This window comes from Dipodomys merriami, unplaced genomic scaffold, assembly GCF_024711535.1.
Source record: "Dipodomys merriami isolate MVZ:Mamm:240054 unplaced genomic scaffold, mDipMer1.0.p SCAF_13, whole genome shotgun sequence".
Taxonomy (NCBI): domain Eukaryota; kingdom Metazoa; phylum Chordata; class Mammalia; order Rodentia; family Heteromyidae; genus Dipodomys; species Dipodomys merriami.
Window position 1 is genome coordinate 34,389,788 of NW_027202604.1, and position 26,884 is coordinate 34,416,671.

Genomic DNA, 26,884 nt, shown 5'->3' on the forward strand with positions numbered 1-26,884 from the left:
AACTCAATGGGAGGATCAGCGCATGAATCAGTTTCCACGTGGCTTCAGGTGTGCCTCTGGCTGAGACCCCAGCCCCACCCCCAAGTGAACGAAAGCAGGGTCTGCGTCAGCACGAAGTCTTGTATTCATTTTACCCCCCTCCCCTTTGGATTAGATATCATCTAGCCTGCACTCTCTCAGGAAGACCCCCAAAAAGAGTAGGATTTCCCCAGCCTGGCTGACACTGAACAGCTTGTGGTGACAGTGAATCAGAAGCGCTCCGGCCTGCCTCCGGGAGAGGCACAGCGCCGCGTCACAGAGGGCTGGAAGAAACGGGTCTGAGTGAGGGCGGGGACGATTCCCAGCTAGACACTGTTGAGACCGTGAGAGACTGACTGGACCTCGTGGGGCGTTCAAAACATGTGTGCCTCATGGGACTGGAGACTTCCCTGACTCCCTCTCCTCCGTCTCTTTGAACTCATAGCCGGTTGCCATCCACGTAGACATGAGCCCTGGGCAAGCTGCCAGGTACCCTCCGTTGTCATCACGTGTGCACAGAGCAGAGGTTTAGCCTGGAGGGCCACCATTTCATGGGTGTTGGGAGTTGGGAGGAAGGGCCTCCTGGGGGAAAAAAAAGAGTTTAGATCACAGCCAAAAGAAGAGGAGTGTGAGGTTGGAGGAGAGAGGAATGAGGTTGGAGGAGAAAGGAGCAGGCTTAGGGAGTCATGTGTTGGAAGCCCCAGCTGCAGGAAAATAAAAAGTACTTGACAGAAAGGAACCCACTGCCACCAGCCACAGTGGGGCATGATGGGAGCAGTGACCGCAGCCTTGAGAACTAAGCTGTAGACAACCAGCCAATCAGGGCATGCCTACTTTGAGCATCCTCTGCTCCTGCACCATGAGAGGACAGCCAAGCAGCAACTTCCCACCTCCACCGAGCCAGGCTTCTCCCTCCTTAGCGCGAGAGAGAACCACTGTGAAGCACCCCCAAATCATCTCTTAGAGAACGCAAGGGACTTGGATGAAGTTAGAGAGGTGGGTTAGTTTGGTGGCAAAACAGCATTGAACCTGACCACCAACTCGTAACCGGCTTTCACCAAATGCCTACATTGTGCAAGGGCTGTGTGAAGATACTTCTTTCATAAACGTTCAAGTGAAAATAAGTAATGAAGAAGAGTTCTTCTTTCCATAGAGAACATTCCAGCCTTTTTTGCTGAATATCTGAGTGGGAACATTGCACATCACTGTCATTTGCATCATGTCCTAATCTCTTTGCCGCTTATTGTTGTTGGAGTTTTTCATTTTGTTTTTGTTTCTGTTTGTTCTGTTTTTGATTTTTACCTCATTGCGGGCACAGGTATCTTTCCGCATTGGCACATTCTATATCTACTCAGTGTTCTCGTTTCTCATGTGAAATAACATTGGCATCCTAGGGTGTTTTTTATAGCCCCTCCACGGTGAACGGGTACGTAGGCGGCTTGCCTTCCCCACTGTGGCAGGCAGTGCTGGGATGAACATTCCCCACTTACATTTCAAAGACCATCTCCAGTTATTTATCTTTTGGTTATTTCTGTTTTGTGTTTCTAGACTAAACTTTGTCACTTTTGTATCTATGAGATAAAGAATATTGCAGTTAATTTCGGCTTCTTTAAAAAATAAAAAGAAAAAGAAATCGCATGCATACACATCACTGGAGCCTCTGACAACAAGCTCCTCTCCATGGAAATACTCTGTTTTATGAGGTAGTTGAAGGCGATTTTCCTTCATTGGGTGTGGAAGTGCCTTGCCCTGTGTCTCTTGTTAACATTACAGGTCAGCCTGGGGAGCACATATCCTGATACTGCACGCATGTACACACGTTTACCCCCTTCCTTCCTGTGCATGGAGGAAATGGCCAGCCAAGAGAAGCTGCTCTCCCTCCATAGCACTGGGCTTGTCTCGGCCTCTGACATCTCATATTGTGGTGGACTGTCCCTGATACTGGACTCAAGGTGTTCATTACTCAGCCCCCACCATCATTTTAAACAAAGCCACCATCCAACCCTCTAGAAATCTCAGGTGCTCTAAAACACGTGATGAGAAGCTGGTGAACAGGGAGGAGCAAAAGGGATAAAGAGTAAATGAGAGCAAGCCGCTCCGTTAGTGGCCACGTCCACAGACCAAAGCCATAGCTGAAGTATCAGGCTTTCCCCCCTGATGCATCTGTCTGCATAGTTGTTGATCAATCCAAAACACTCACATGTTCAAAAACCAAGATGGCAGCCTGGATGACTTCTTCCCCTCTCTCTCTGCCTCTTGCTCCCTCAAACCCCGGTGCTGACCACCGGCAGAACTTTCTCCGTTGCCAAAATAACAAGACCAACTATAATTTGGTGTGTGAGACACTGCAGTTTCTGGACTGCATTTGCGGAAGCACCACCGGAGGCCTTGGTCTTCTTGGACTGTACATAAATGAAAAGAATGTTGCACTCATCAACCAGACCCTGGAAAGTCTGACAGAGTACTGCCAAGGACCTTGCCACGAGAACCAGGTAATCGGGGTGGAGGGAGGTGTCAGTCATTTGGAAATGCAAACGGAGATAGGTTCAGAAGTCACGTGCATCTGCCTGTTGGTCTGGCTATTTCCCAGCAGTGGAAAGGGTTCCCTGGCCTTGTATGGTACATCAGGACTTTACCCTGTTGGGCAATAGAAAGTGTGCTTTTTAGCCCCTTTACTTGACATGGTTTGGCTTGATTTGGTTTGACAATCCAATAATAACTTGACTTTGGGGGTTAGCACAGGAGGATGGAAATCCCAAAGTGGTTACTTGATCGGGGGTAAACCTAGCTAGAAAGAGAGAAACAAAATTCGCTTCATATTGAACAGCTTGAAAGTTGAGAGTAATTTTGGTTGAGATTTTAGTACTGTGCACTATCAGGGAAAGGAAAGAACAATGTATCTTGACTTTCGCTTCCCCAAACAAGTATCGTTTGGGAATGGAGCTCAGTCCTTTTCTTTTTCTTGAGTTAGCGTCATTGCTTATGGATGGCATCTTGAAGTCTGTGAGTTTTGATCTCCAGGCCAGGCTGAGTAGGATTTTGTAACCACTCTGTAGCTTCTTCCTGGAGAGAAAGGGCACAGCAGGGCTGAAGCTGGTCACTTCTGAACCCCAGGCCATGGAAGGTGTGAAATGTGGAGGGATTTGGGAGAATCAGGACCTTCACCCAGAGGAGAGCCATTCACAGGAGACAGCTCACTGTCTACGAAAAACCCCTGAACATGGGGATCCCATTTGGCTAGATCCTCTTCCCTTCACTGTTTTCCTGGTGGAGCACATGGCCAATTCCTAGTTACAATGAAGTAAGAGTACGAAAATGCAGTGGGCTTGGAGAAAGGACTCTCTGTGATATCAGAGTGAACCTTGTTAGAACTTTGTTGGCTTTTCTGCAAAGCAGAAGCCTGTTGAACGCAACAGACTGGACTGGATTAGAGCGTGCCGCAAATGGGGGGGGGGTGGGTAGGTCCCCTACCTGGGAGAAGAAGATGATTCATTTTGCTATTGTGTGAATAAACCAGAAGCTTGCTCTCCAAGCTTCAGCTTTTAAGCACAAGCACGAAATACGCAGAGTGACGTAGTAAGAGTGGAACCCACTCTTAAAGGGGAAAAAGAACCTAGATCCCACTATCAGTCATATACCACATTTTTCTTAAAGAACAAAAGCTGTCCCCACCGTTGTGTTTGGATGAGATGCGGCTAGTTTATCAGTTGGTGAGCAGAGGGACTTTCCTACTGTTTACTGTTAATTCTGAAACTAGAGATTTTCATCTGTCTGTCTTTTTTCTTTTTTCTTTTTTTTTTTTTTTAACCACTTTCTCACGGAAAAATTGCTCCCTGAGAAACAGCCCTGGGAGTGGTGAGCGTTGTGTTGAAATAGCAGCTCGGCCCGCTGGCCGTGTGACTGAGGGCCAGCGTTTGTGTAAAGGTCTGTGCGCTGTCTTGTTTCCGCAGAACTGCATAGCCACCCACGAGTCCAACGGCATTGACATCATCACGGCCCTGATCCTCAATGACATCAACCCTCTGGGAAAGAAGCGGATGGACCTGGTGTTAGAACTGAAGGCAAGTAGGCACTGAGCAGCAAAGAGGTGTTCGCCATTGGGAACAGTCGCTCTTCCGTTGTGTCTCGGCATGAGACGTGGTCAGTGTTAGACAAGTACCATAGGCAGTTCGGACTGAAAGAGTGATCCAAGTTGCACATGCTGACTGAATGGCAGAACTTCACTGGTTCATTTACAAAGAAGTTAGGACTGTGAGGTCACCAAGTGCCACTCGAAGATGAGAAAGAATATAATATATCCAGGACCCAAAGCCTCCATTCTGGATGGCACAGACAATAGAAATGCCATTTGCTCTGGTTTCTGAATTTTCTCCCCTTGGAGAAGGAGAAAGGACCAGGTGACAACTGGTCAGCTAACAGTATATCTAAGTCTACTTAGAAAAAGAAACCCCCAAATCTCTTTTTACTTAAAACATAGATCTAGCAGAAAAGTGATTGATTATGTCAGTGTAAAACAAAGGCAGGAAGTGGAGCTGTGACTCAGAAGTGATATAGATAGAGCATTAGCCTTGAGTAGAAAAGCTCAAGAACAGTGCTCAGACCCTGAGTTCAAGGCAAGAACCTCCCTCTGCACAGGCGAACTTGTCAGTTCTCCTGGCAAGTTTCTTTGAATTATTGCTAGCGGAGGACTTCAGGTGGCTGATACTGGAGCAGCCCTATAAACACTAAAATAGTTTTATGGAGTGAAAGCAGTGACTTAAGGTGCTTAAGCTACAGGCTTTACAGGCCAACCTCATAGATGCCTTGAGAGACTGGTAGAGCGTTCCGGGTAGTGAGTTCTTAAGGGTGTCCCCAAGCCTTCCTTCTGTTTGGGGGTTCCAGGATCCAGTTCTGAAAACTGAACAAGTGTCTGCAGCATGTCTGGAAATATGTTGATGCCACCAGACGCACTTCCTCTTGTCTGTTCCCATGTGGGGGCGTGTGGAGACCTGTCTTCTGTCTGTACCCATCCGCAGTAGCAAGCATTTATCACTACAGTGAAACACCTAGAACTTCCGGGTCAGCTGACGAGCTGGTCTGCATTTCCTGCATGAAGGGCAGGCATCATAGGAATGAAAGGCTTTTGGAAAGTGTTATCACAGAAGGAAATGAATGGCACACTTATTTTTATTTTTCCTCTATCATTTAGAACTGAGAGTCCAAATTAATAGTTGATTTGGGTATGTCGTTTAAATGCATTTTTGGCTATGTTTAGCTCCTTCTGACACATGCTTTAGACTCAAATATCGTTCAAGTCTCATGCACCTGACTTCCGTTTACCCTAAAGTACACAATGGGAGATGGAAAGAGACTGAAATGTTCACGTACTTCTGGTTGGCTTTTTTTTTTTTTTTAATGAATCTAGGATCCTGATTAAAAAGAAAAAAAAAAAATTGCCCTGTGACAGCATAGCTGCCCAAAGGCAGAAGAACTTCCGAATCTTATACACAAGGAAACATGCAAAGTTTAGGCCCTGGCATCATCAGGAAGCTGGGCTGGGACGCGTGGCAGGCATGCGGGGTTCCTCTGGGTCACTTGGGTTGCCTAGCATCAGCTATACTCATAACAGGAGAAGTTACAAGCGCAGATAGAAGAGGTTTTTTAAGACAGGGAGGAATTATCTTTATTGCCTGCCCTCTCTGACCCACAAGACTGAATAACAACGTCAGCAACTACCCAGGCAGAGGACATGCCCCTTCCAACCCTGAAAATGTCGTGGGTTCGTGTCTAGCAGGTTCTTCGTGACCGCTGTCACCGGGCGGGTGGCGGCATGCAGTAAAGCTGCAGTATTCATAGGTTCGGCCAACCCCAGGATCAAAAGTACCCAGAAAAGCATCTTTACCTGAGCGAGCACCTTGCTTATCATCGCTGCGTCAGCAGTGCAGTGTAACGAGGACCTTGCGCTGTGTTCTTCTAGCTAGTATAAGTGATCTTGGGATGAAGTAGATGAAGGAGGGGAATGTAGGTTTTAGGTGATGTTGCATAAGGGAGTTGAGCCCTGGTACCATGTCTCCTCCCCACCCCCCACCCCTTGCCGTCCAGGTACGGAGGGGAGACTGTCCCCCACGAGCACCCACATTTCAGTTTCCGTTCCTGCCAGGACTTGTCCCAGCTAACATTGGGGCATCAAGTATGGACCGTAACCATGTTGTGCCCCCTTGCCGCAAGCTAGATTCTGACCCCCGTTTCCAGGGTCGGAAGAGCTGCCTCCTCTGCCTGGCGCAGAGGCTGTGATGCCCCTGGCCCGGGGGCCAAAGGCCCGGCTGTGGAGCTGGGGTGCACACGCCTGCAGCCAGGCCGGCGCCCGGCAGCACGTCCACGTTTCTCTCCTTGCCTCTTCCATCCAGAACAATGCTTCCAAGCTGCTCCTGGCCATCATGGAGAGCAGACACGACAGCGAGAACGCAGAGAGGATCCTCTACAACATGAGACCCAAGGAGCTGGTGAGTCGGGTGACTGGCTCATGACTCAGGCCGCCAAGGAACGTTAGAGGGAGCAGATCAGCCTCCTTGAGCGCTCTCTGAGATCTCCCAACTTAGAAGTATAAAGAGAGCATTTAATTCAGGCCTCGGGCTGAGGAGAAAAAAAACCACATTGGACATGTGGTATTTTGCCCTCTCCTGTCAGTACTGACTGTTTGGGGGGAGGGAGGGGAAATGCTCCTCCTCTTTTTTTCCTCACGGAGAAGAGCGTAGAGCCTGGTCAAGGATCCCAGCAGGCCTGAGTTCAGCTCCACAGCTCTTCTACCCTCTATGCTGTGTCACCATGGGCAACTTTTGGATGTCTCTGAGCCACTTTCCTGATCTCTGAAAGAGGTTATACACTGAAAGGTGGTTTTCAAGTCTAGATGAGACGCTTCACGCCAAACCTAGCATGAGACAAGTCCTTTGTGCACTGAGAGCCCTTTCCTTCCGCGGCTCTCTTCATGGCTGCTACTTTGGCCTCAGCTTTGTCCAGAACTGAAGCGTTCACAGCCGTTCTTGGCACCCGTGTAGTTTGGAGGCTGGTAGTGGTTTTTGTCTTTGTGGTTTATTTTTGAGGGGTGCTATTCACGAAGGGCTGTGACTTCCAGCTTGGGAGTTTGCTGTTGCAGACTGTGAGACAAACACTGTTCAGCAACAGCAGTACGAGGCAGAACTCTCTATTTGAACTCCACCCTCCCCCCCACTTCATGCAATAAACTGACAGACTTAAAACAAGGACATGAACACAGACCTGAAATGTGCACTGGAGACCAGGCCAAAGTCCCTTTATATATTGCTTTAAATAAAGTTCACAGGAGCCCAGTCCTTTGATCTGGGAGGTCATGGAGGGAGTTTCCTGCCGGACACGGGAGTCCTGTGTTTTACATAACTACTTATGTAAGTGACGGTCGGTGGCGTCCAGGGTATGCCTGTCCAAATGACCTTGAAGAGACCTTGGTCAGGTGGCCACGAACCAAGAATGAGCCTCAGGACTTCTGGACTCCCTTGAGTGGGGAAATGGCAGCACCCTGGGCTGTGGCTGCCGCCGGGCCCCAGAGTGAACCTCTTGTGGTTGGAGATCATCATTCTGGATCATGGGAAGAGTCAGAGGCTCCCCAGGACAAACTGGGTTCTAAGAATCCAAATAGAAAGGGAAACTCGGATATCCAGAATGTATGCGTGCATGCATGCATGTGTGCAGACACCCACATATGTATGTGTGTCTGTGTGTACCCTGACCCCCACCACCTATGCAACATGTTGGTTTGATTTCGTATTAGAACTGGCAGGAAAACAAGCTCAGAGAGAAGGCTCTTGCCTGCAAAGTCAAACCCAGCAGCTTGACCTGGCATCCGTGCTGATCTGTGTAGCTCTCTGCCACACAGAGGAATCATTGGGCAATGAGAAATCATTCAGAATAATGGCCTGGCAGCAGTACAGGAGGCCGAAACACCTCCTGAATCATCAAAGAAAATGATTAGTTTTTAGTACAGCTTATCAGGGGAGGGAGTATTCATTCTGACTCTCGGACTAGTTAAGCTGAAATGGTCTGTCCATTTAGCCAAACTGGACAGGCCCACTTTTGTGCTGAGGACTAGAAGAAGGATTTGAGTATGAGCAGCCATAGCCCCTGCTCTTGGGAGCTGGGGTGAGTGGGAACAGCCCACAGGTAAAGAAATTGTTCTACGGAGCATGCTCAGAGCCTGAGATGAGTGCTCAGGGTGCAGCAGGGAGGGCGGGGAGGGGAAAGCAGCTCAGGCAGCTGTGAAGGGTAATGGCCAAGTTCAAATCCCTGCTCATTAACTATGACTTTAGCAGTGTTCTTTTATCTCCAAGTCTGTTTCTTCATCCATAACAAAGTGGGAATCTCTGGTACCTTGTAAAATGCTTGTGAGTGTTAAACTTTTTAAAAGAATGATAAAATGCTAAGCCCAGTGCATGCTCGGAGAGTGCACCACATGACACTCCATCCTCACATGCAGGGAAAATTCCCAAAGCTAATGGATATCTTAGGTTTCCATGAAAGGGAAAGAGTTGGGATTCGAGAGAGTTGGTGGTAGGAAATACAGAGATAGGGAAAGCCTAGCTTCTAGGCAATACTTGTATCTTGTTTTATCATTTCACAGTGCTTTGATAGTCATTAACCCCTTTCTAGACTAGGTCTGAGCCAGTGATGAATGCCTCTTGGTCTAAGTGGGGGGAAAGAGTTCACCTTCTCATGGCAGTGGTGATAGGTGGTGACGGCTCTTGACAGCATCAGGGAGGATTCTGAGGCTGTCTGGCTGATGGTGGGCTGAGTGGGCCGAGTGGTCCCCGAGCTGGGAGCAGGCATGGCCACCTGTGCTGTGAATGCCAGTCTTCTGTGCTCTCCCCTTCACCGGATGTGTTGGCTTGGCCCTTCTTCCAGGTGGAAGTGATCAAGAAAGCCTACATGCAAGGCGAAGTGGAATTTGAGGACGGAGAAAATGGAGAGGACGGAGCTGCTTCCCCCAGGAACGTGGGCCACAACATCTACATCCTCGCTCACCAGGCATGACCCCCCCGCGTCCCTCCAGACATTGCCACCTACAGGGCCAGAGTTCCAAGCCAGACAGGGGCCGCACATGGGCTCTTCCTGGAAGGCTTTAAACCTAGGGTCATTTGAACTACTGAGACTGTGACTTGCAGTTGCCCTAGGCAACCTGCCCCCAAGGTGCTGGGTTGTTCCAAGACACTGCCATTTTCCCACTGCAGTGGGGGTTGAAGTACTTGGAAATCCCCAGGCTTCTTCCAAGCATCCAGCCCTGAGCTGTGGCATTAGATGCTTTATGACTTTGGTCTGGGGCCATTTGAAGGAGTCAGGCTTTCATAAACGCTAATGAGTTTCTCGTAACAACCTAAAGAAAACTTCAGCTTCCTGGCCTATCTCACTTGAAGATCTGTGGGAACCTGTCCTTCTGACTTCCTTCTGTTTGCCTTTCTGGGGATATGGTGATACTTCATGCCCTGGCACCAAAACACCACGTTGCATAATTCTCTCCCCAAACTGGCTGTGTTTTGGAGCTTGCTTCCTCTTTTTGGGGCGCTGATGTGCTTTTGGGTGGAGATGGCCATGCGGTAGCCCAGCTGGAGACTCGTGTTTCCTGTTTCCTTCGTCCCTTTTAAACTCAGATAGAGGATGTGGGTGTAAACCGATGGCAGGGTCGGGCTAGAGATCGGCAGTTCCCTGCCCCTCGTACCGGCTGAAGGATTTCAAAACCCTTTTCCTCCCTGCAGTCCCTAGTCTCCAAGAGGCCTTTCTTCTGAATATTCTGTAGGGAAGACTCCATGGAGCTACACCAAAAACGCCAGCCCCTCCTGCCTGGCTAAAGAAATCAAGGAAAAGTAGGACCCTACATGGGCACGAACCTTCCATGCTTTTATGCCAGGTTCCCAAAATAGCCGCCGTGCAAAGCACACTGGGCGGAAGGGAGCCAGCCTCCTGGCACCTTTGCCCTTCAGCTTGCTGCTGGGCATTATGTATTTGTTTAAGCTCACAGCTAGAGAGGAGCTCATGTATTCCTGCGACAAAGAGACACTGACCCCTGCATTTCCGTGCCTGTGTTCTAGTTGGCTCGGCATAACAAAGAACTTCAGACCATGCTGAAACCTGGCGGCCAAGTGGACGGAGATGAAGCTCTGGAATTCTACGCCAAGCACACGGCACAGATTGAGGTGAAAGCAGTCAGCCTAGGGCTTGGGAGGGCTGAGGCTTCGCGAGTTTGGCCTGAGGTCTCGAGATCTTCAGTGGACGATTCCCCCGTGCTGGAGCTTGCACACATCCACGCAAATGAGCAATGGAAAGGTGGTGAGCTACATGGGTGCTGAATACCCAGTTATGTCCAGAAAAGTCACAGTGCCTGCTCAAGGTCTGGAGGGGGAGGCAGACACTTAGCAGATTCACACGGAGAGATCTCAGCCGCAGAGGGGCCTGCTATAGATTGTAGTAGCCCAGGAGGCCTGGTGTAAAGAACTGGTATCTAAGTACAGACATAAAGAACACAGCAACTGATTAGCCAGAGGGAGAAGCTCTTGAGACATGGGGAAGATTCTAGGTAAGAGACAGGGCTAGAGAAACCCCTAGTAGCTAGAGTTCAGCAAGCTGATGGGGAACAGCATACAACCAAGCAGCCAGAATGTCAGACCTCCTGCACCATCCTCAACCATCTGGGCCCTCCTCAGATAGAAGGAACTGATTGGACACTTTGACCCAGGGGAGCACTCCAATCTAGGGGAGCACTCTGGTCAGATCTGCATTTTAAACAGGACAAAGCAGAAGTCTCCTGGGAGCTTGGTGGTGTCACCTCCATTTTGCAAATGGAGCAGCTGTGCAGTAAGCTGAGTGAGGCTGTGGCACCTGTACGGCATTCAGTGGTACTGCTGGCATTTGAAGCTGGTCTGTTTGACTCCTGAGTTTGGGGTGCAGTTTAGGACACCTGCGCTGTCTGTCAGCATCCTACAGAACACAGTCTTCTGCCTCCAGGATCCAGGCAGTAGGAGATGATGAGGCTGCCTGTTTGGTTAGCGAGGAAATACAGGGTCCATGTGGGGAGAGGGATCTGGAGGGACTGACAGACTTCTTCCAGCAACATAATGTATTTGGGGTAGAGAGTCCTCAGAAATGTGTTCTTCCGCTGTCTCAGGCCTCGAAGGCAGTGCATCATGCTGGTAACTAGGCCAGTAACGTATGTGAGCACACAGGTTTGATATTAGCGGCCGACTCCGTCCTCTGGATCCTTTAGAAGCCAGGCTTCGGGTGTTTGCAGAGTGGAATGGTGGCGGTGATCCCCGTATGTGCGTTGGGTGGGTGGGGAGAAGACAGGCTCAGTCAGTTAGACGGTGTGAACAGTGTCTCCCAATCTGGTCTCACGTCTGTTCTCTCACCTTCCACTTCCAAGCCGGGAAAAAATAAAAATGCCCATTGAAACCCCTTGTATAACCACTTAATTTTTTTTTAAGGAGGGAGAGGTTATAAATGACCGAGATATGACCCTCGGAGCCTGCGGCTCCCAGAGCCTGCGGCCCCTAGCCACCACCCACCCTCCCTTCAGATCTCCCTTGGGGACCAAGGGAGGTGTCTGTGCAAAGCCAGGGAACACTTTGTCACTTCCTGTCGAAATGCCACTTTGTTGTTACTGGATTGTTGTTGTTAGACCATGGGCTGGACCTCTACCACTATGGCTTCTACCACTGTGGCTTCTACCATCGCTAGAAGGACAGGCATGTGCCACTGTGCCAGGCTTGATGTAAAGCCCTGCTGACATGATGTGAACTTTTTCCTCAGGCTGGCCTAGAACCATGATCCCTGTCATCTCAGCCTCCCACAGAACTAGGACTTCAGGAGTAAGCCACTAGGCCCATCCTGATCAGGACCCTTGGCACCAGGAGATGCAGAGTTGATCCCTCACCTGTGTGTCCACTAAGGTCACTCGGAGAAATGGTTCACCGGCAGGTTCTGGGCATTAACTCCCACACGGCAGGTGCAGCTCCCTGAGGCTGGCTCTGAACCAGAGTCCGTCTGGTAACAAAGCCTCCTGAAAGCCGAGTTCCGGCTTCATTTACAAGCTGCTGGTCTAGGCACCATGCTCCTAATAGCCTCCGGAACCTGTGGGAACCCGCCTCACCTCGGCTAGAGTTTCCCACCATAACGTGGCCTGAGTCACCTCTCTTGCTCCACCAGGGAACAAAGGTACTGAGGGAGGAGAACAGGCTCTTCCTGTTGAGCGCCTCAGCCCTGGGTCTCACCTGACTTCTCCAGCCTCGGGGGAGTAAGAACAAAGAGGACATGCCTGTGTGGTACCACAGCTCATGGCCCTTTATAAATCTCTACCCCTAGGATTGTGACTCAGGACCGTGTCCTAGAATTCAAACAATCCAGATCAGACTCCCTCCTTCCTCTCCGGGGACTGAGCCAGTAGAGGAAAGGCCTGGGAGAAACCTTTGAAGTGTCCACTCCTGGGGCCCCCACAAAGCTAGTCTGAGGGACGGCGTGGCCATCCCAGTCGAATGGGAATGTTGATTGCCGTGCCTCACGTCCTATGGATGGCGGGACAAGTAGGTCATGGTGATCGGATAGAAACCAGACCTTCACGAAGTGCTCATTGGGAAAAATAACTCAATTTTGCCATCTTGAGAAAAGATCTCAGGTGAGGTTTACACCCATGGTCTGTCTGGCATTGGCCCAGTCCAGTGTGACATCCACTAGCAGTGTGTCACTGCTAGGGAAATAGAGATTCCATTCTTCAGTTCCCCTTAGCGCATGTGCTAACGTTCAGGAGTCACCTGGCTACTGCAGAAAGGTAGATTGGACAGTAGCAGCCGCCGCCAAAAGAGGTACACAAAATCTGTACCATTTGTTTCAGATAAAAGTTGCTGACGTTGAAACGAAAGGGGTCCGAGGCTAGAAAAACACTCTGACAGACTTACCAGAAGGATTTTTTTATATAAATTTTGGAGAGAAGCAGCCTAGCACGAGGGGGGGAGGGGTCCTAGAAATCAGAGAGGTTCAGATCCCGTGTCTTGAACCCCCAGTCTACTGCCAGTGGACTAGAACCATTGCAAAATTGTTTAAATCTCACCTATTCTTTTTTCCACCCTAGATTGTCAGATTAGACCGGACAATGGAGCAGATCGTCTTCCCCGTGCCAAGCATCTGTGAATTCCTAACGAAAGAGTCAAAATTACGAATATACTACACCACCGAGAGAGATGAGCAGGGCAGCAAAATCAACGACTTCTTCCTGCGCTCTGAAGACCTCTTCAACGAAATGAACTGGCAGAAGAAACTGCGAGGTGGGTCTCGAGAGAGCCTTGACACTCCCCAGGGTGGTGCTCTTTGGGGGCGGCACCAAGCCTGGCCTTGTGGTGTGTTATCTCCAGGCAGAAGCCACATCAGTATAACTTGTGACACTTTTCCACCTCTGACCTCCAGGAAATCAGAGGAACTTGAGTAGCTGAAAGATGTGCCGTGGTCTAGGGAGACAACTTCTCTAAAAAAGGTTGCCTTTGGCTGGATTTGACTGGGGAGTCTCATGGGTGACTCAGGAAGCCTGTTTTGATATCTTAACGTCGAAAGTCAAAAGGAAGGAGAGAAGTCCAGGCCTTTGCACTCAGGATGGGTCACCGGGGCCAGCCGTGCAGACAGCAGGATCGCTCATTTACTAGCACACCTGCTCCGGAGACGCTGGTGTTTGCCCTCTTACGGCATAGCTCGGATTCGAGACTCTAAATCATTTTACGGGCGGTGGAATCATTTGCCATATAAGATGCTTCGTTGCTCACCAGCAGGTCCTGTTGAGAAGTTCAGCCAAGTTAGGTTGAAATTACCCGTCTAAGACAGCTTTATGGGGCTTTCCCAGAGGGCTTCCTTGCTCCTGGTTTTCATTGGGGTTTTAATGTGATCCTTCAGCACGAACAGTACACTTGGCACCAGCTGTTGTGAACAACTTAAAAGGGATCGTGCTTCATTTCTGTGTGTTAGTCAGGCACCGGGTTTGTTATTTGAAACCCTGGGGTCTGGCTCGAGCGCGATCTTTCAGGTTCTTTCTGTGAGGTACAGCTGGGGCAGGGAAAGCTGGCTTGAAGTCAGTTTCCAGCAGTGCCTGTCCTCTCCCTGATCAGTGCCGATCCGGGCAGAGCTGAAGCTGTCTCACTCAGCAGGGTTCCTTGATCTTTGACTTTTTCCTCATCCTCCCACCTTCCTAGATTCACAGTGACAGGGAGCCTTACAAACCAGTTGTCCAGAAGACTCTGTTCCCACCCTTCCCCACCCCCTGCCCCCACTCATGATCGTCCAGTTCTAACACATATCTCTGAAGCATTTTAAAATGTCTTACCAGGGCAGACTTGTCCAGCCCTGAGATCCATGTCCTGCGACTGCCCAAGGTGACAAACAGCCTTCACCACGTCCTTCTTGCTATGCAGTGTGTCCTTAAAGCCTACTGTGGATCTCTCTGAAACTCTCCCACTCATGCTTCATCCTGGGAATTTCTACCCAACACCAGGCTCAGGCAAATAAGAGAAAAAAAATACACCCTCTCCCTGCAAAAAAAGGGGAGGGGGGAGATAGAGACCCCACCTACTGCATACTCACTTCCAGCTCTTAGAGTAAGGAAAGGAGAACGTCTCTTCAATTGCCTTTGCCTATCCCAATATTTTATAATCGCAGCTTCGTGTGTTGTCGTGAATCCATGTGCCCAAACCTTACTAATGAACTGCATCTTTCTTCCTATCCAGCGTCCTTGTCTACTGAGATGGGTCAGATATATTTTTTATCTCAAAATTGTGTTATCAAGCTGGGTGCCAGTGGCTCACGCCTGTAATCCTAGCTACTCAGGAGGCTGAGATCTGAGAATTACGGTTCAGAGCCAGCCTCTGGGCAGGAAAGTCTGTAAGACACTTATCTCCAATAAACCACTCAGAAAACCAGAAGTGGCGCTGTGGCTCAAGTGGTAAAGTACTTGCCTTGAGCTGAAGAGCTGAGGGACAGCGCCCAGGCCCAGAGTTCAAGCCCCACAACTGATCAAAAAAAAAATTGTGTTATCAGATACATGTATATGTTTTAGGGGCTCTTTGAAAAGCTGGTGAGCCAGTGCCTCTTCCTAAGATGGTATCTCTGGCCTGCGGTAGCAGGAGGCTCTCACCCCAGGAGCAGGAAGGTAAACGCATTTCTGCTTTGCCACCCACTGGCTCTGTGGCTTCACTATTCCCAGACCCTCCCCAGTAAAGTGAGGAATTAATAACACCTGATAGATTCATTTATTCTCGAAGGACCTCTTCATTTTGTGATTTATTTTATATTATGGTTAATATCTTTCCTCATTTTGGTCTTTCTGTTTCTGGAAAACAGTTTTGTTTCCATGAAGCTTAAGTATAACTGTACTTGTCAACTGAGAATTTTTTAATTGGCTTCAAAACCAGCTACCAAGAGAAAAATAGAAAATAATAACTGAATTTGAGATGATTTGCATAGTTAAGGAAGGGCAAAATGTACTCATTGGAAGGACAGATAAAATAAAACACATTATTCTCTCCTAAAAGCAGCTCGCTTCTCATAAGTCTACAGGAAAGGTTTTTCTGGCCTGTCTTTGTAGCTGCTTTGCCTATCCTGAATGTGTTGCTGAGATTAAGCCTAACTGATTACTCAACAGAAAGCCAATGTTGCTTAGTGTTTTCTTCAGCAAGAATTTAAATACCCACTTGTGTTGCTCTCCAGAAACCTTCTTCCATACAGAACACCTGAGCACAGGTTCAAAAACACAAACACACACACACCACACACACCCTTGTCAGTATTCCTGTGACCTTCTATGATCTTCTCTATGACCTTCTCCTGAAGAAAACCGGAAGACAACGTGTGAGACATGGACCTTTTCTTGCTTGGGATTTTCTCCCATGATTATCACACTTGAAATACAGCTGGAAAAGTCTACGTGCATGTATATACATATGTGCGTATATACACACACACACATATACACACAAAATATATAAACTATATGCAGAAAGAGTGTGTATATTTATACATACATACTTCAAGTCATCCAATTAAGGCTAGCTTCTTTAAATAGCAGTAGCTAGGAGCGGGCATTAGCAAGAGAAGCCCCAGGTATAGTTATGTAACCCACTCTTCCTGTCTGTGGTCATCGCACCACAGTTGTGCTGTAATATGGCAGGTGTATTGATCCAGCCAGCCTACAGCTCCCAGTAAGTAGAGAGCACAGTGCAAGATCCAGCAAAGGGATTCAATCACACACAGGCTCTGACTCTGTCCTGGGGTGGGGTGGTTGCCATCTGAAGGGGCGTAGACAGCACAAGCATACTTGTGAGTAGCCGCAGTACCAGGCTGCTTATGATGGAAGGCTATAATCAAACAATGATGGGTTATGGGAAAGCAGGGGAAACGAAGACTTCAGAGAGAAAGTAGGATGGGAGAGCATCTACAGGGGTGGGCAGACTTGGATAACACAGCGTGCAAGGTTGGAGGTAGGGGAGGTAGATTCAGTCAGTTTCCTCATCGCTGCTGTTAACACATTTCCAAAAACGGAGGCTTACAGCGGCATGAATGTATTACCTTATGTTTATGTTGTTCAGAAAGCTGAAAAGGACCTCACTGGGCGAACATCAAGGTGCTGACAGGGCCCTGTTGTCTGCTGCCTCCAGCCCTTTCCAGCTTCTAGAGAGGCCTGCCTTCTTTGGCTCTGTCTTCTCTTCCTCTCTCTCCACAGCCATGCCTGTCCAGCAGAGCCTTTCTCAGGCTGCATCCCCCTTTCATGTAAGATAACATCCCTTTCCAGAACGTTAACACTCTCTGCTGATTAGGCAGGGACATGAGAGGGACTTTATTGTGCCTGCCATCCAAGGTGCATGGATTGCTTCCTATTACTGCATCACTAATTACCCTCAACATGTAATAGCACACACTAGAAATATTTTCTTTTCTCATAGACTGTTAAGGCCAGAGATTTGGGAGCTTCATTGTTTGGGCCCCGAGTCTTGCACTGTGTTGCTCCTGAGATGCCAGCGAGGGCACATCATCCAAACACTTGTCTGGACTTGGGGGGGTCCACTCCTCAGGGCTCCCACGTGTTGTGGGCAGCAGCCTCGGTTCCTCTGCACACGCATCTCTCTATGGGTCTGCCTGAGAGTTCTGCTGACACCGCTGTTGTTTGTCTCGGAGCAAACGTTCTGGGAGAGAGCAAGGAGGAAGCCACAGGGTTCTTTGTGATCTCCTTTTGGAAGTCTTGAGCTGCCAGTTGCCCCGTCTCCTGTTTATTAGCAGCTCGTTGCTGGTCTGGCCCATGTTCACCAGGAAGGGAATTAAGCCGCACCCCTTGGAGAGAAGATCGAAGACTGGATATATTTTTCAGTTACCACACAGAGAGAAGTGCACAAAGGCTGGTGGGGAAGGGGGCGCACCAGTGTGTGTGTGGGAAGCACCCCTAGACTTCCAGCAGAGGCAGAGCATATGGTGATGGAAAGTGGGAGAAAGGTCTGGAAAGGCAAATGCAACACTGTTTGGTGCATGACAGGAAAGGAAAATATTGCACAAGGTGGGTCTCTCAATATCTTCTGAAAGGCCTGACTGTTTAGATTCAAAACGGCAGTGTGATTAAAGTAAACTGTTAGCATTGTAAAAATAAGGTTGAGCCGACCTCTACATTCCTAGTTGAAGAGCAGTTACTGTATTGGTTCTGAAGTATCATGTAGGACACATACTTGCGTTTGATATCAGGCATACTGTCTTCGGGGAACTCCGGTTTGCATGGACCATTGCTGAGCTTTGCCAGCCCCTTGTATTTTCTCCTTAACTTGTTACTGTAACATCATAAGCATATAGCGTAACATATAGCATATAGCATTCATGTGGAGAGTAGGCTGTAGGTTCTGTGTACCTGTCACGTAGCTTCAGTGGTGATCAACTCTGTGCTGTTTACCTCCATTCTCTTCTGGAGTTTTCTTCACCAGATCAGAACTGGGCTTCAGTCCCAGAAGAAATACCAGTAGTTGTTGTAGCTAGACCAAGAGATTTCTAATCTTAACTTTGCTTCAGAAATTAACAACAACAAAAAGTCAATCATTTCCCAACAGTCAACTGGATCCTTGCACCTTCTCTTTTGAATGGCATCTGTCACTCATCTTTATCTTGTCGCCGACCCCAGAGGATTACTAACCTGGGAAATAAGATGACGCATGCTGCTACCCCCTGCAAGCCTCAGTATTCCACATTTATAACATGAAGGATTTTAAACTCAATGATTATTCCTCTGCTGTTTGGAAACACGGCCTGTTACCAAGTACAAGCATGATAGAGGTGATTTTTTTTTTAATTATCCAAGGATCTATTTAATTATACCACAACAATATTTTCGATGGAAGCTTCCAGAGACTTGGCTGCCGCCCCTGGGCATCATTGAAGAAGGGCCAATGATTTGCCATTGGCTGCTGTCCTGTAGTCGAATGGTGACTTCACTGGGGGGGGGGGGGGAACAGTACATGAGAGAGATGATTCTCACATACTCCAGACCCATCCCTGGAGAGCCATCCTATTGACAGAAACTGCCTTTTGTAAATTGCTTCTGGCATGGGCACTGCCTACCACTGGTGTTTTGGAACAAGTGGAAGGCACCGCTGTGAGATGGGTCTGTGGCGCCCAGGCATGGACGCGGGTTTGTCATTCTGACACAGAGAACAGCATGCGACTGCCATGGCTGGCAGTGATAGCAAAGTGACCCTTACCCCTTTGGGATGGCTTCGTCCCACTTCCTCCATGTCCTGGGGCCTTTGGAAATGTACGCTTCACGGCTGACCGTTTCCCAATCTGCCGCCTATGCCCCTGGGTTCCCCACTCTGGGGGTGATTGGCCGATGGGAGGGAAAGGGCAAGGGACAGGATGTGAGGCAAGGGATCATTGTTAGCAGAGCACTGGAGCCAGGGATAGGAATGTGGAAATGGCACCAGGCCTGGTCACAGGCCCAGTTAAGCCAACTCTGACCCTTCCGTCTCCCTGACCTTTCTAAATAGCTTATTGAGTTCTTGGGTCTCTCTGGGTATCTCATCTGGTCCTGGAGGCCTGGGAGAACCAGAAAGTCAGGGCATGAACTCTGTCTACCCCTCAGATTCTCTAGCTGATGGCATTGACTAAGGCACACAGGCCTTTTCCATGTTCCAGCTTTCCCCCTTTTCTTCTCCTCTTGTCCCCCAATACGTCTTCTGTTCCGTGAGCTTTCCCAACAGAAATGAACCAGTCCGATGTCACTGTGTGCCAACTTCAAAACAAATGATCATTTTTACCACTGGGGTGAAGAATGGGAACGGGAATGGGCTTGTGGAGGCCGCGCGGGGCCAGGCGAAGGCAGGACCGTGCTGAATTCCAGCGCCTTGACACATGTTCTCCAACCTCACGCGGCTTCCTCTCTGTTTCCACAGCCCAGCCCGTCCTGTACTGGTGTGCTCGCAACATGTCTTTCTGGAGCAGCATCTCATTTAACCTGGCCGTCCTGATGAATCTGCTTGTGGCGTTCTTCTACCCATTTAAAGGAGTGCGAGGAGGTATCCGCTGTCTTTTAATTCTAAGGGAACAACCCATCCCAACAGAAAGTCTATGACTTGACATCCTAAATAGTGTTTCTGGAACTGTAGGTGCCATATTTAGGATCCCAGTTACACATTGGCAGACAAGATGAGATGGTAGCTTTCGCCTCAGAGGTTGAGCTCTAACTTCAGATAACGTAAATATTATATCAAATACTATATCAGGATAATTTTTTCCACTAGCAGAGAAGGAGAAAAAAAAATATTAAACCCGTGGGAAGTTGCCTTCGCTCCCTTTGTTGGACAGACTGGGGAAATATATGTCAGAGAGGTCGAGAGATTTAGCAAGGCTTACTCAGTGCAGAGACATTGTGATGATCATTCTGCTGCTGATTTTCCACACCATACTTCTGGAATGGATTTCAGACTAAAGACTGTAATCCTTGTAATAAATTTCTGGATTTTTTTTTTTACCCTGCTTTTGCTTTTGCCAGAGGTCAGAGAAGACTCGAATGGCTGAAGGCTCTTCAGTGGAGTAGTATGTTTAGTCTGCAGAGTGCTGATTGCATTATTCATGGATTTCCCCCGCCCACTACCACCCACCATCTCCTTCCGGTCACTCCCCCCCACACACACACACACACGAGTGTGCTCCATGCTTTGCTACAAAAACACATCATTAAGGGTGGGCATTCATGTTTGGGGAACCCCTCAATTTGCTCCTAGTACATGAAATATATTTACCCTTGTAGGGTCCTCTTTTAAGATACTCCTCAGTTAAACCTAGAGCCCTCCTTCCCTCCTCTTGGTGGTACTGGAGATGGAACCCAGGGCTTCACACAAGCTAGCCAAGTGCCCTACCCCTGAGCCTTCTGGGAGGTCTAGTTCTCTAGCTAAAGTTTTCATCAGTTTTTGGCAGACCATTTCACCGTTGTAATGTAGCCATCTGCCAGGATCTACCTGTGTGAGTCCTAATGGGATAGAGAAACTCCAAAGTAAGCCATATAAACAAAACAAAACAGTGGGGGAGTAGGTTCCAGCTCGGCTCTTGCCCTTCATAATGCGGGCAAAGGTGTCTGCAGCACATGTGTATGTAATAAAAGTGTGTTTAAAGACCAATTTGAAAGTGATGACATGTTATGTAATGCTTATGTATCTAGCCCCATCTGCAGTGTTAGCTTTTCTATCTGGCCTCAGGTTGCACTGAAGATGCCGTGTGGATGATTTTTCTCCCAAAGTATGGCCTCCACACACATCCAGGGGGAATTTTTTTTTTTTCCTTTTAAATGCCAGGTCAGGAAACACAAGGCTACAGCGTCTTCTCTGTGGGGACACCGCCTTACCCGAGCGGGAATATGAGCACAAAGGTCCTGACAATGGCCGTGGCCTGGACCCCAACCCCTCCTGCCTCAGAAGACCTGTGCTCATCACAGCATGACAGTTGAGCCATTGCTTTGGATGTGTTTTTCATACGCCCCCCCCCCACCAATTCTGAAAATAAAAACAAAAACAAAAAACCTCAAGTGCTGTTATCAGGCACCAGGGGTTCCTACCTATAATCCTAGCTACGCAGGAGGCTGAGATCTGAGAATCAGAGTTTGAAGCCAGCCCAGGCAAGAAAGTCCTTGAAACTCTTCTCTCTAACCACTAAAAAGCCAGAAATGGAGCTGGGGTTCAAGTGACAGAGTGGTAACTTTTAGTGGAAAAGCACAGGGAACAGTGCCCAGGCCCTGAGTTCAGGCCTAAGACAGGCCCACTCCACTGTTCACGTTGACTTTTCTTCACTGGTCCCTAGTGGCAGCATTCAGGCAAGTGTCTAGGCCACTGAGTTCGGGCAGCCCTTTAAGCCTCAAGTCCTACTTGAAAAATCCAGAGACTTAGTGTCTAGGCCTAATAGCACTGAACACTGGCCCGCTCACTCATTGGCTCACCCATTTTTTTTTTAATTACTCTTAATCTTACTAGATGCTTCCATTGAGCCCATGCTTGTGAGGCTTTGGGATGTTAGGAAAGACAGTAACAGCATCCTGACTCCCACCGAAGTGTAATACTCAGTGGATTAAGAGTTCTCTTAACTCTAAAATGGTGCGTTCTGAATCCGACCTCACCTCCCACTGAGCTGTGGGAGTCTAGGCTGCCTAACGGAGAGCCACAGGCTTTAAAACCTCAAGCTAATGACTGAAACAGAGTCCGGGCTCGTGGGAGGGAACAAGTTGCTCTAGCCTAAGGAAACCTAAAGCCATCTCAAGCCTAGTAACTCCCCTGTTTTCTTTTTGTATTACGTGCGTTTGGTGCAGTCCCTGCTAGCCATGTTCTGGAGACTAGGAATAAGATCTGCTTCCTTATCTTCACCCTGCCTAGAAATAGGATCTGTGTCATGGACCTGGAAGTATTTTATGAGGTCAGCGTTTGTTAGAGGCTAGAAGTATAGCTATGGTGGAGCAATTACCTAGCATGAGCAAGATCCTGGGCTTGAGCCTCAACCTAGGAGAAAAAGAAGTATGCTGGTATGTATACACTTACAACTTCTTGTATCCTAAAACCAGGATATCCAAAATGTCCCACTTAGCTGTGTGTGCTAATATGGTTTTGCAGTGCATAAGATTTGTGGGTGCCAAGAACAGCAGTGGCCTTAAAAGCTCCTGTTTGAAAGTATGACTCCTACCCCTTTATTTCAGAATGAATGAGTCACACAGCCTTTCAGAAGCATGACACGTAGGCAGGGGCAGATGCTTACTGAATTTGTAAGCGTGCCATAATGGTTCAAGCAAATGTAGAAAGACCTCTGAAACTCTTTTATTACTGATATCTTCAGGTAGACACACAAGTAGAAAGAATAATGAACTGCCACATGCCTATCAGCCTAGGTTTAATCATTAACATTCTACCTGTCATGTTTCCTCTATCCCCTCTACTGTGTTTTCTGAAACACTTTAAAGAGGTTTATACATCTTGTTGTTTGGACCATAAATATTTCAGTGTTCTTCTCTAGCTCATTAGCATGTTTTAAAATACGTATAATTACCATGCCATTATATGTAACAAAACTAACAGCAAATCTTGTATTAAGTCTGCCCAAACTTCCAATTCCTCCAGCTGTCTCTAAAACATCTTTCCAAAGTTGGTTTTTGTAATCCAGTACTATTTTTGGTTAATGCTGCTTTCATAGCGGACTTCTGCATACATGTTATTGTACTGGCCACAGTTATTAGACTCACATACTTAGAACTCTCCAATAGAAAGACAGACGTACTGAAAAGTGGGCCACAAGACAGTTCACAGAAGAAACAGAAAGATCAGTAAGCAAAACATATGGAGAGATGTCCAGTATCACTGGTTGTCAGGGAACTGCAACATAAAACCACAGTAACATACCACTGTCAACTTCAGGGGTGACATTGTAAAGGCCAGCAGACCAAGTGTCAGCAACGATGTGGAGGAAGCAGAACTCTCATGTACTACAGAGGGGAAGGCAAAATGGCAGTCATCTTGGAAAGCCATATGACAGCAATTCATAGTTATGCATATATTTAAGATCCATTGGTCTGCTAGGCACTGGTGATGGTGACTTATGCCTGTAATCCTAGCTACTGGGGAGATGGAGATGAAGAGGATTTTGAGTTTCAGGATAGCTCAGGAAAAAAATAAAGCTATGTAGATCCTATGTCAACAGGAAAAGAAACTGGCTGTGGTGGTGTATACCTGTCACCTCAGTCATGCAGAAAGCATAAATGGGATCACAGTCTAGGCCAACCCAGGCCAAACAACAAGACCCTGTCTTAAAAAAAAAATTAACCAAAGCAAAGAGGACTTGGAATATAGCTTCAGCAATTTTAAGCATCTGCCTAGCAAGTGTGAGACCCTGGGTGCAGACCCCAGTACTGACAAAAAAAAAAAAAAAAATCAAGCATTTGTCCAAGAGAACTGACAACATATATTCACTCCAAGATTTGTATTTGAATGTTCCTGGTAGCTTCATTCATGATGTCTCCAAACTAGAAGGGATTTAAATACCCACTCACTATTGAATGAATGAATAAATGGTAGTATAGCCATAGTGTAGCATATTACTCAGCAACAGGACAGACCAACACCCACTAATGACCCAAATGGCTCTTAGTCACTTGGTAAGTGATAGACGTCAGGCACAAAAGGCTGCCTACTAAACTTATTTTTTTTCTTTTTTTGTGTCAGTACTGGGGCTTGAACTCGGTGCCTGAGGGCTGTCCCCTATCTTTTTCACACAAGGCTAGCACTCTTACCACTTGAGCCACACCTCCACTCCCAAATTTTTCCGTTTTAATGAAATCCTATAAAGGTTATATAATGACAGCACACGTATCATGATCGCTTACAGGTTGAGAGAAAGTAAAACATTGAGCCAAGAAGCACAAGGAAACTTGTTGCCAGGCTGATAATATTCAAGAGTGTGATGGTGGTGGCAGTTTTATCTGTTGATCACATCATTAGCCAGGTACCAGTGGCTCACAGCTGTACTCTTAACTACCTGAGAAGCTAAGATGGAAACAGTCATGGTTCAAGGACAGCCCGGGCATACATGTAAAACCCCTTCTCAACCAAGAATTGGGCACAGAGGCGTGTGCCTTGACATCTGAGGTTGGGAGAGTTGCAGTTGCAGGTTAACCCATACCAAAAAAAAAAAAAAGTGCATAAGACTCCATCTCGAAGAAGAAGCCGGATGTGGTGGCAGATGCCACATAGTCATCCCAGCTGTGATAAGTAAAATAGGTGGATCGTAGTTCACATGCACTCCCAGGAAAAAAGCAAGACTATCTCAAAATAACCAGTACAGAACAAGGAGGGAGGTATAGCTCAGTGATAGAATACCTACCTAGCAAGCACGTTGTCCTGAGTTCAAATCCTAGCACTGTGTGCACGCACACATGTGCAAATTCACCAAATTGCATACTTATATTGGGTGGATTGTATTTTAATGGTGGCCTTAGAGGTACGTTACCTCCGTCCATTCACTGGGTCACTCTGGGCAAGATAGGTAGCCTAAGACTGGAATTTCTTGATAATAGAGATATTCTACCATCTTCATGAGATGATTGGGAAAAATGAATCATCCATAACATCAGGGGCCTAATACACTTGACAGCCCAAAAATGTACACAAGAATGATGTGCATACCAGACTTGGAATTTCTGAAAGTGTTGGCCCATTTCTGACCAGGTTTAATGCATACCACAGGTGGACAGAAATCTGCGGCTGGGGCTAGAGGAACAGTGATTACAGAGGAGGAAAGTGTCTGGGTAGGCGTGGCCTGGAGTGGAAGAGCTGTATTGCACAGGCGCCTCTTGCTGAATGGTGGTGTAGTCCCTGCAGTTCAGACGAAGTGAACTTTACATAAGCGTCCTTAATCACGTAGTGCTGCTTGTCTACATCCGAGGGAAACTCAAAAATGTGACAGCATTTGCAATAGGGGTGTTTCTTTTTTTTTTTTTAATGAGTGTTTTACAGAACTATATTTTTAGCCATGTTGGCTCATGTTATATAACCAAGACATCTCGTGGGACACTCTAAATAGAACTTGCAATAGCAAGAGATGACAAAAACTGGTGGAAGCTCTTGGACTGCAGGGGTGATCTTAATTGTAGATGATGCTCCTGACACGGAAGCTGCTTCCCTGGGAAGTCTGATGCAGCCAGGGGACCTAGAGTGTTCCTGTAATAGAAAGGAAGTATAGGCTTGTAGTTTGCCTCCTCCCCCAAGAGTGACTTGTGACACGTGTGTGAATTTTATTTACTGAACAAGTGTCTAGCAAGTGTTCAATGAGGTGCAGTCTAGACAGACAGACAGAGAAGTCAACACCGGGAGTTAACTCCAGAAGGTAACTTCCTATGGGATGGATGTCCAGCTCAGGGACAGAATAATTGCCCAGCACAAAAAAAGTCTTGGTTTTCCAGAAAGTGTAGGAATGTGCAGAGGAAGAGGGGACACCTGGCATTCTTTTTGAGGAAGAAAGAGATAGGGGAGACTTTCCGCGAGTGATCCTATCTAAGCTAAAGTGAAGATGCATAGGAAAGGGAGAAGAAATTTCCCAGATGGAAAACAGGTACGATGGTTGGAAGCCCAAAGACATGGACGTGGCGGGTTATATCTGGGGCCTAGACTGTGAGGCGGGACCTGCCCTGATCCATCGCCTCTGTTTCCCTCGCGACCTGATGTGATAGGACCTTGCTCTGTCCTTCCAGGAACGCTAGAGCCGCACTGGTCCGGCCTGCTGTGGACAGCCATGCTCATCTCCCTGGCCATCGTCATTGCCCTGCCCAAACCCCATGGCATCCGGGCCCTAATTGCTTCCACAATTCTGCGGCTGATATTTTCCGTCGGGTTACAACCCACGTTGTTTCTGCTGGGCGCTTTCAATGTAAGTATGGCTATCTTTGTAGCCACAGTGTGTGTTTGTGGGTAAATAGGAAGGCTTTCTATTCTGGTCCTTGGGCTTTCAGCCCAGAACAAAAAAATACTGTTTGCGTCAACCGTTCAAGTAGCACAAGCAGGAGAATGCCATGGGTGGGCATCTCCTCTTGACCTTCCCAGGCCAGCGGGAGCTTCCTGGCGGTGCCATTTTTAGGGGATTTCCTCAGCAGTGAAGCCAGAAGATCGAAGTCAAGATTGAAATAAGTTTGCCAATCTGGCCAAAGGTTTGTTTGTGCTATAGATTTTAGCCAGTAAGTCAAGTGATGAAATAGTAACATGCACTCACTTCCGCAAAGGCCCTGCAGAAATAGAAATGGAGGTGAGAGGAACTGATCACACACCGATCGGGTGGCAGACAGTGCGGAGGGTTGAGGACAGGCGCTTGGAAGTCAGTGGTGACATGGAAACCCACCTCACTGCCGTCGAAGGTTAACAGCCCCTGCGTCCGTGGGAGGATTCTTGGACAGTGGATATGGCTGATATAAAGACTGTACAGGGGCCGGGACGGTGGCTCAGTGGTAGAGCGCTTCCCTCACATGCATGAGGCCCTGGGTTCTATTCCTCCACACCACATAAACAGAAAAATCCGAAAGTGGTAATGTGGCTCTAGTGGTAGAGCGCCAGCCTTGAGCTGAAGAGCTGAGGGACAGCGCCCAGACCCTGAGTTCAAGCCCCACGACTGATGAAAAAAAGAAAGACTATACATTGCACAGGTTTCCCAGTGGGGGCGGGAGGAGGGGGAGGGAGAAAATTTGGATACGGCATGCCATGTACTACATTATCTGAAAGCACCTTCCAGAAATTTCTATGCATGAGCACATGAAGAAGCTGAGATCCTGACAATACCAAAATAAAGGTGAAGCTGT

The 26,884-nt window shown here is 47.9% G+C and overlaps 1 protein-coding gene across 1 annotated transcript in view; it reads left to right on the plus strand.

Annotated features, from left to right (window-relative positions):
* Itpr1 (inositol 1,4,5-trisphosphate receptor type 1) overlaps nucleotides 1-26,884 on the plus strand; it is a 297,390-nt gene that overhangs the window by 229,219 nt on the left and 41,287 nt on the right. Inside the window, exons 47-54 of the mRNA XM_070018999.1 lie at nucleotides 2,310-2,510; nucleotides 3,969-4,079; nucleotides 6,405-6,500; nucleotides 8,929-9,051; nucleotides 10,110-10,214; nucleotides 13,139-13,331; nucleotides 19,467-19,589; nucleotides 25,790-25,965. Coding sequence (XP_069875100.1) covers nucleotides 2,310-2,510; nucleotides 3,969-4,079; nucleotides 6,405-6,500; nucleotides 8,929-9,051; nucleotides 10,110-10,214; nucleotides 13,139-13,331; nucleotides 19,467-19,589; nucleotides 25,790-25,965 — 1,128 coding nt within the window. The remainder of the gene's footprint in view (nucleotides 1-2,309; nucleotides 2,511-3,968; nucleotides 4,080-6,404; nucleotides 6,501-8,928; nucleotides 9,052-10,109; nucleotides 10,215-13,138; nucleotides 13,332-19,466; nucleotides 19,590-25,789; nucleotides 25,966-26,884) is intronic.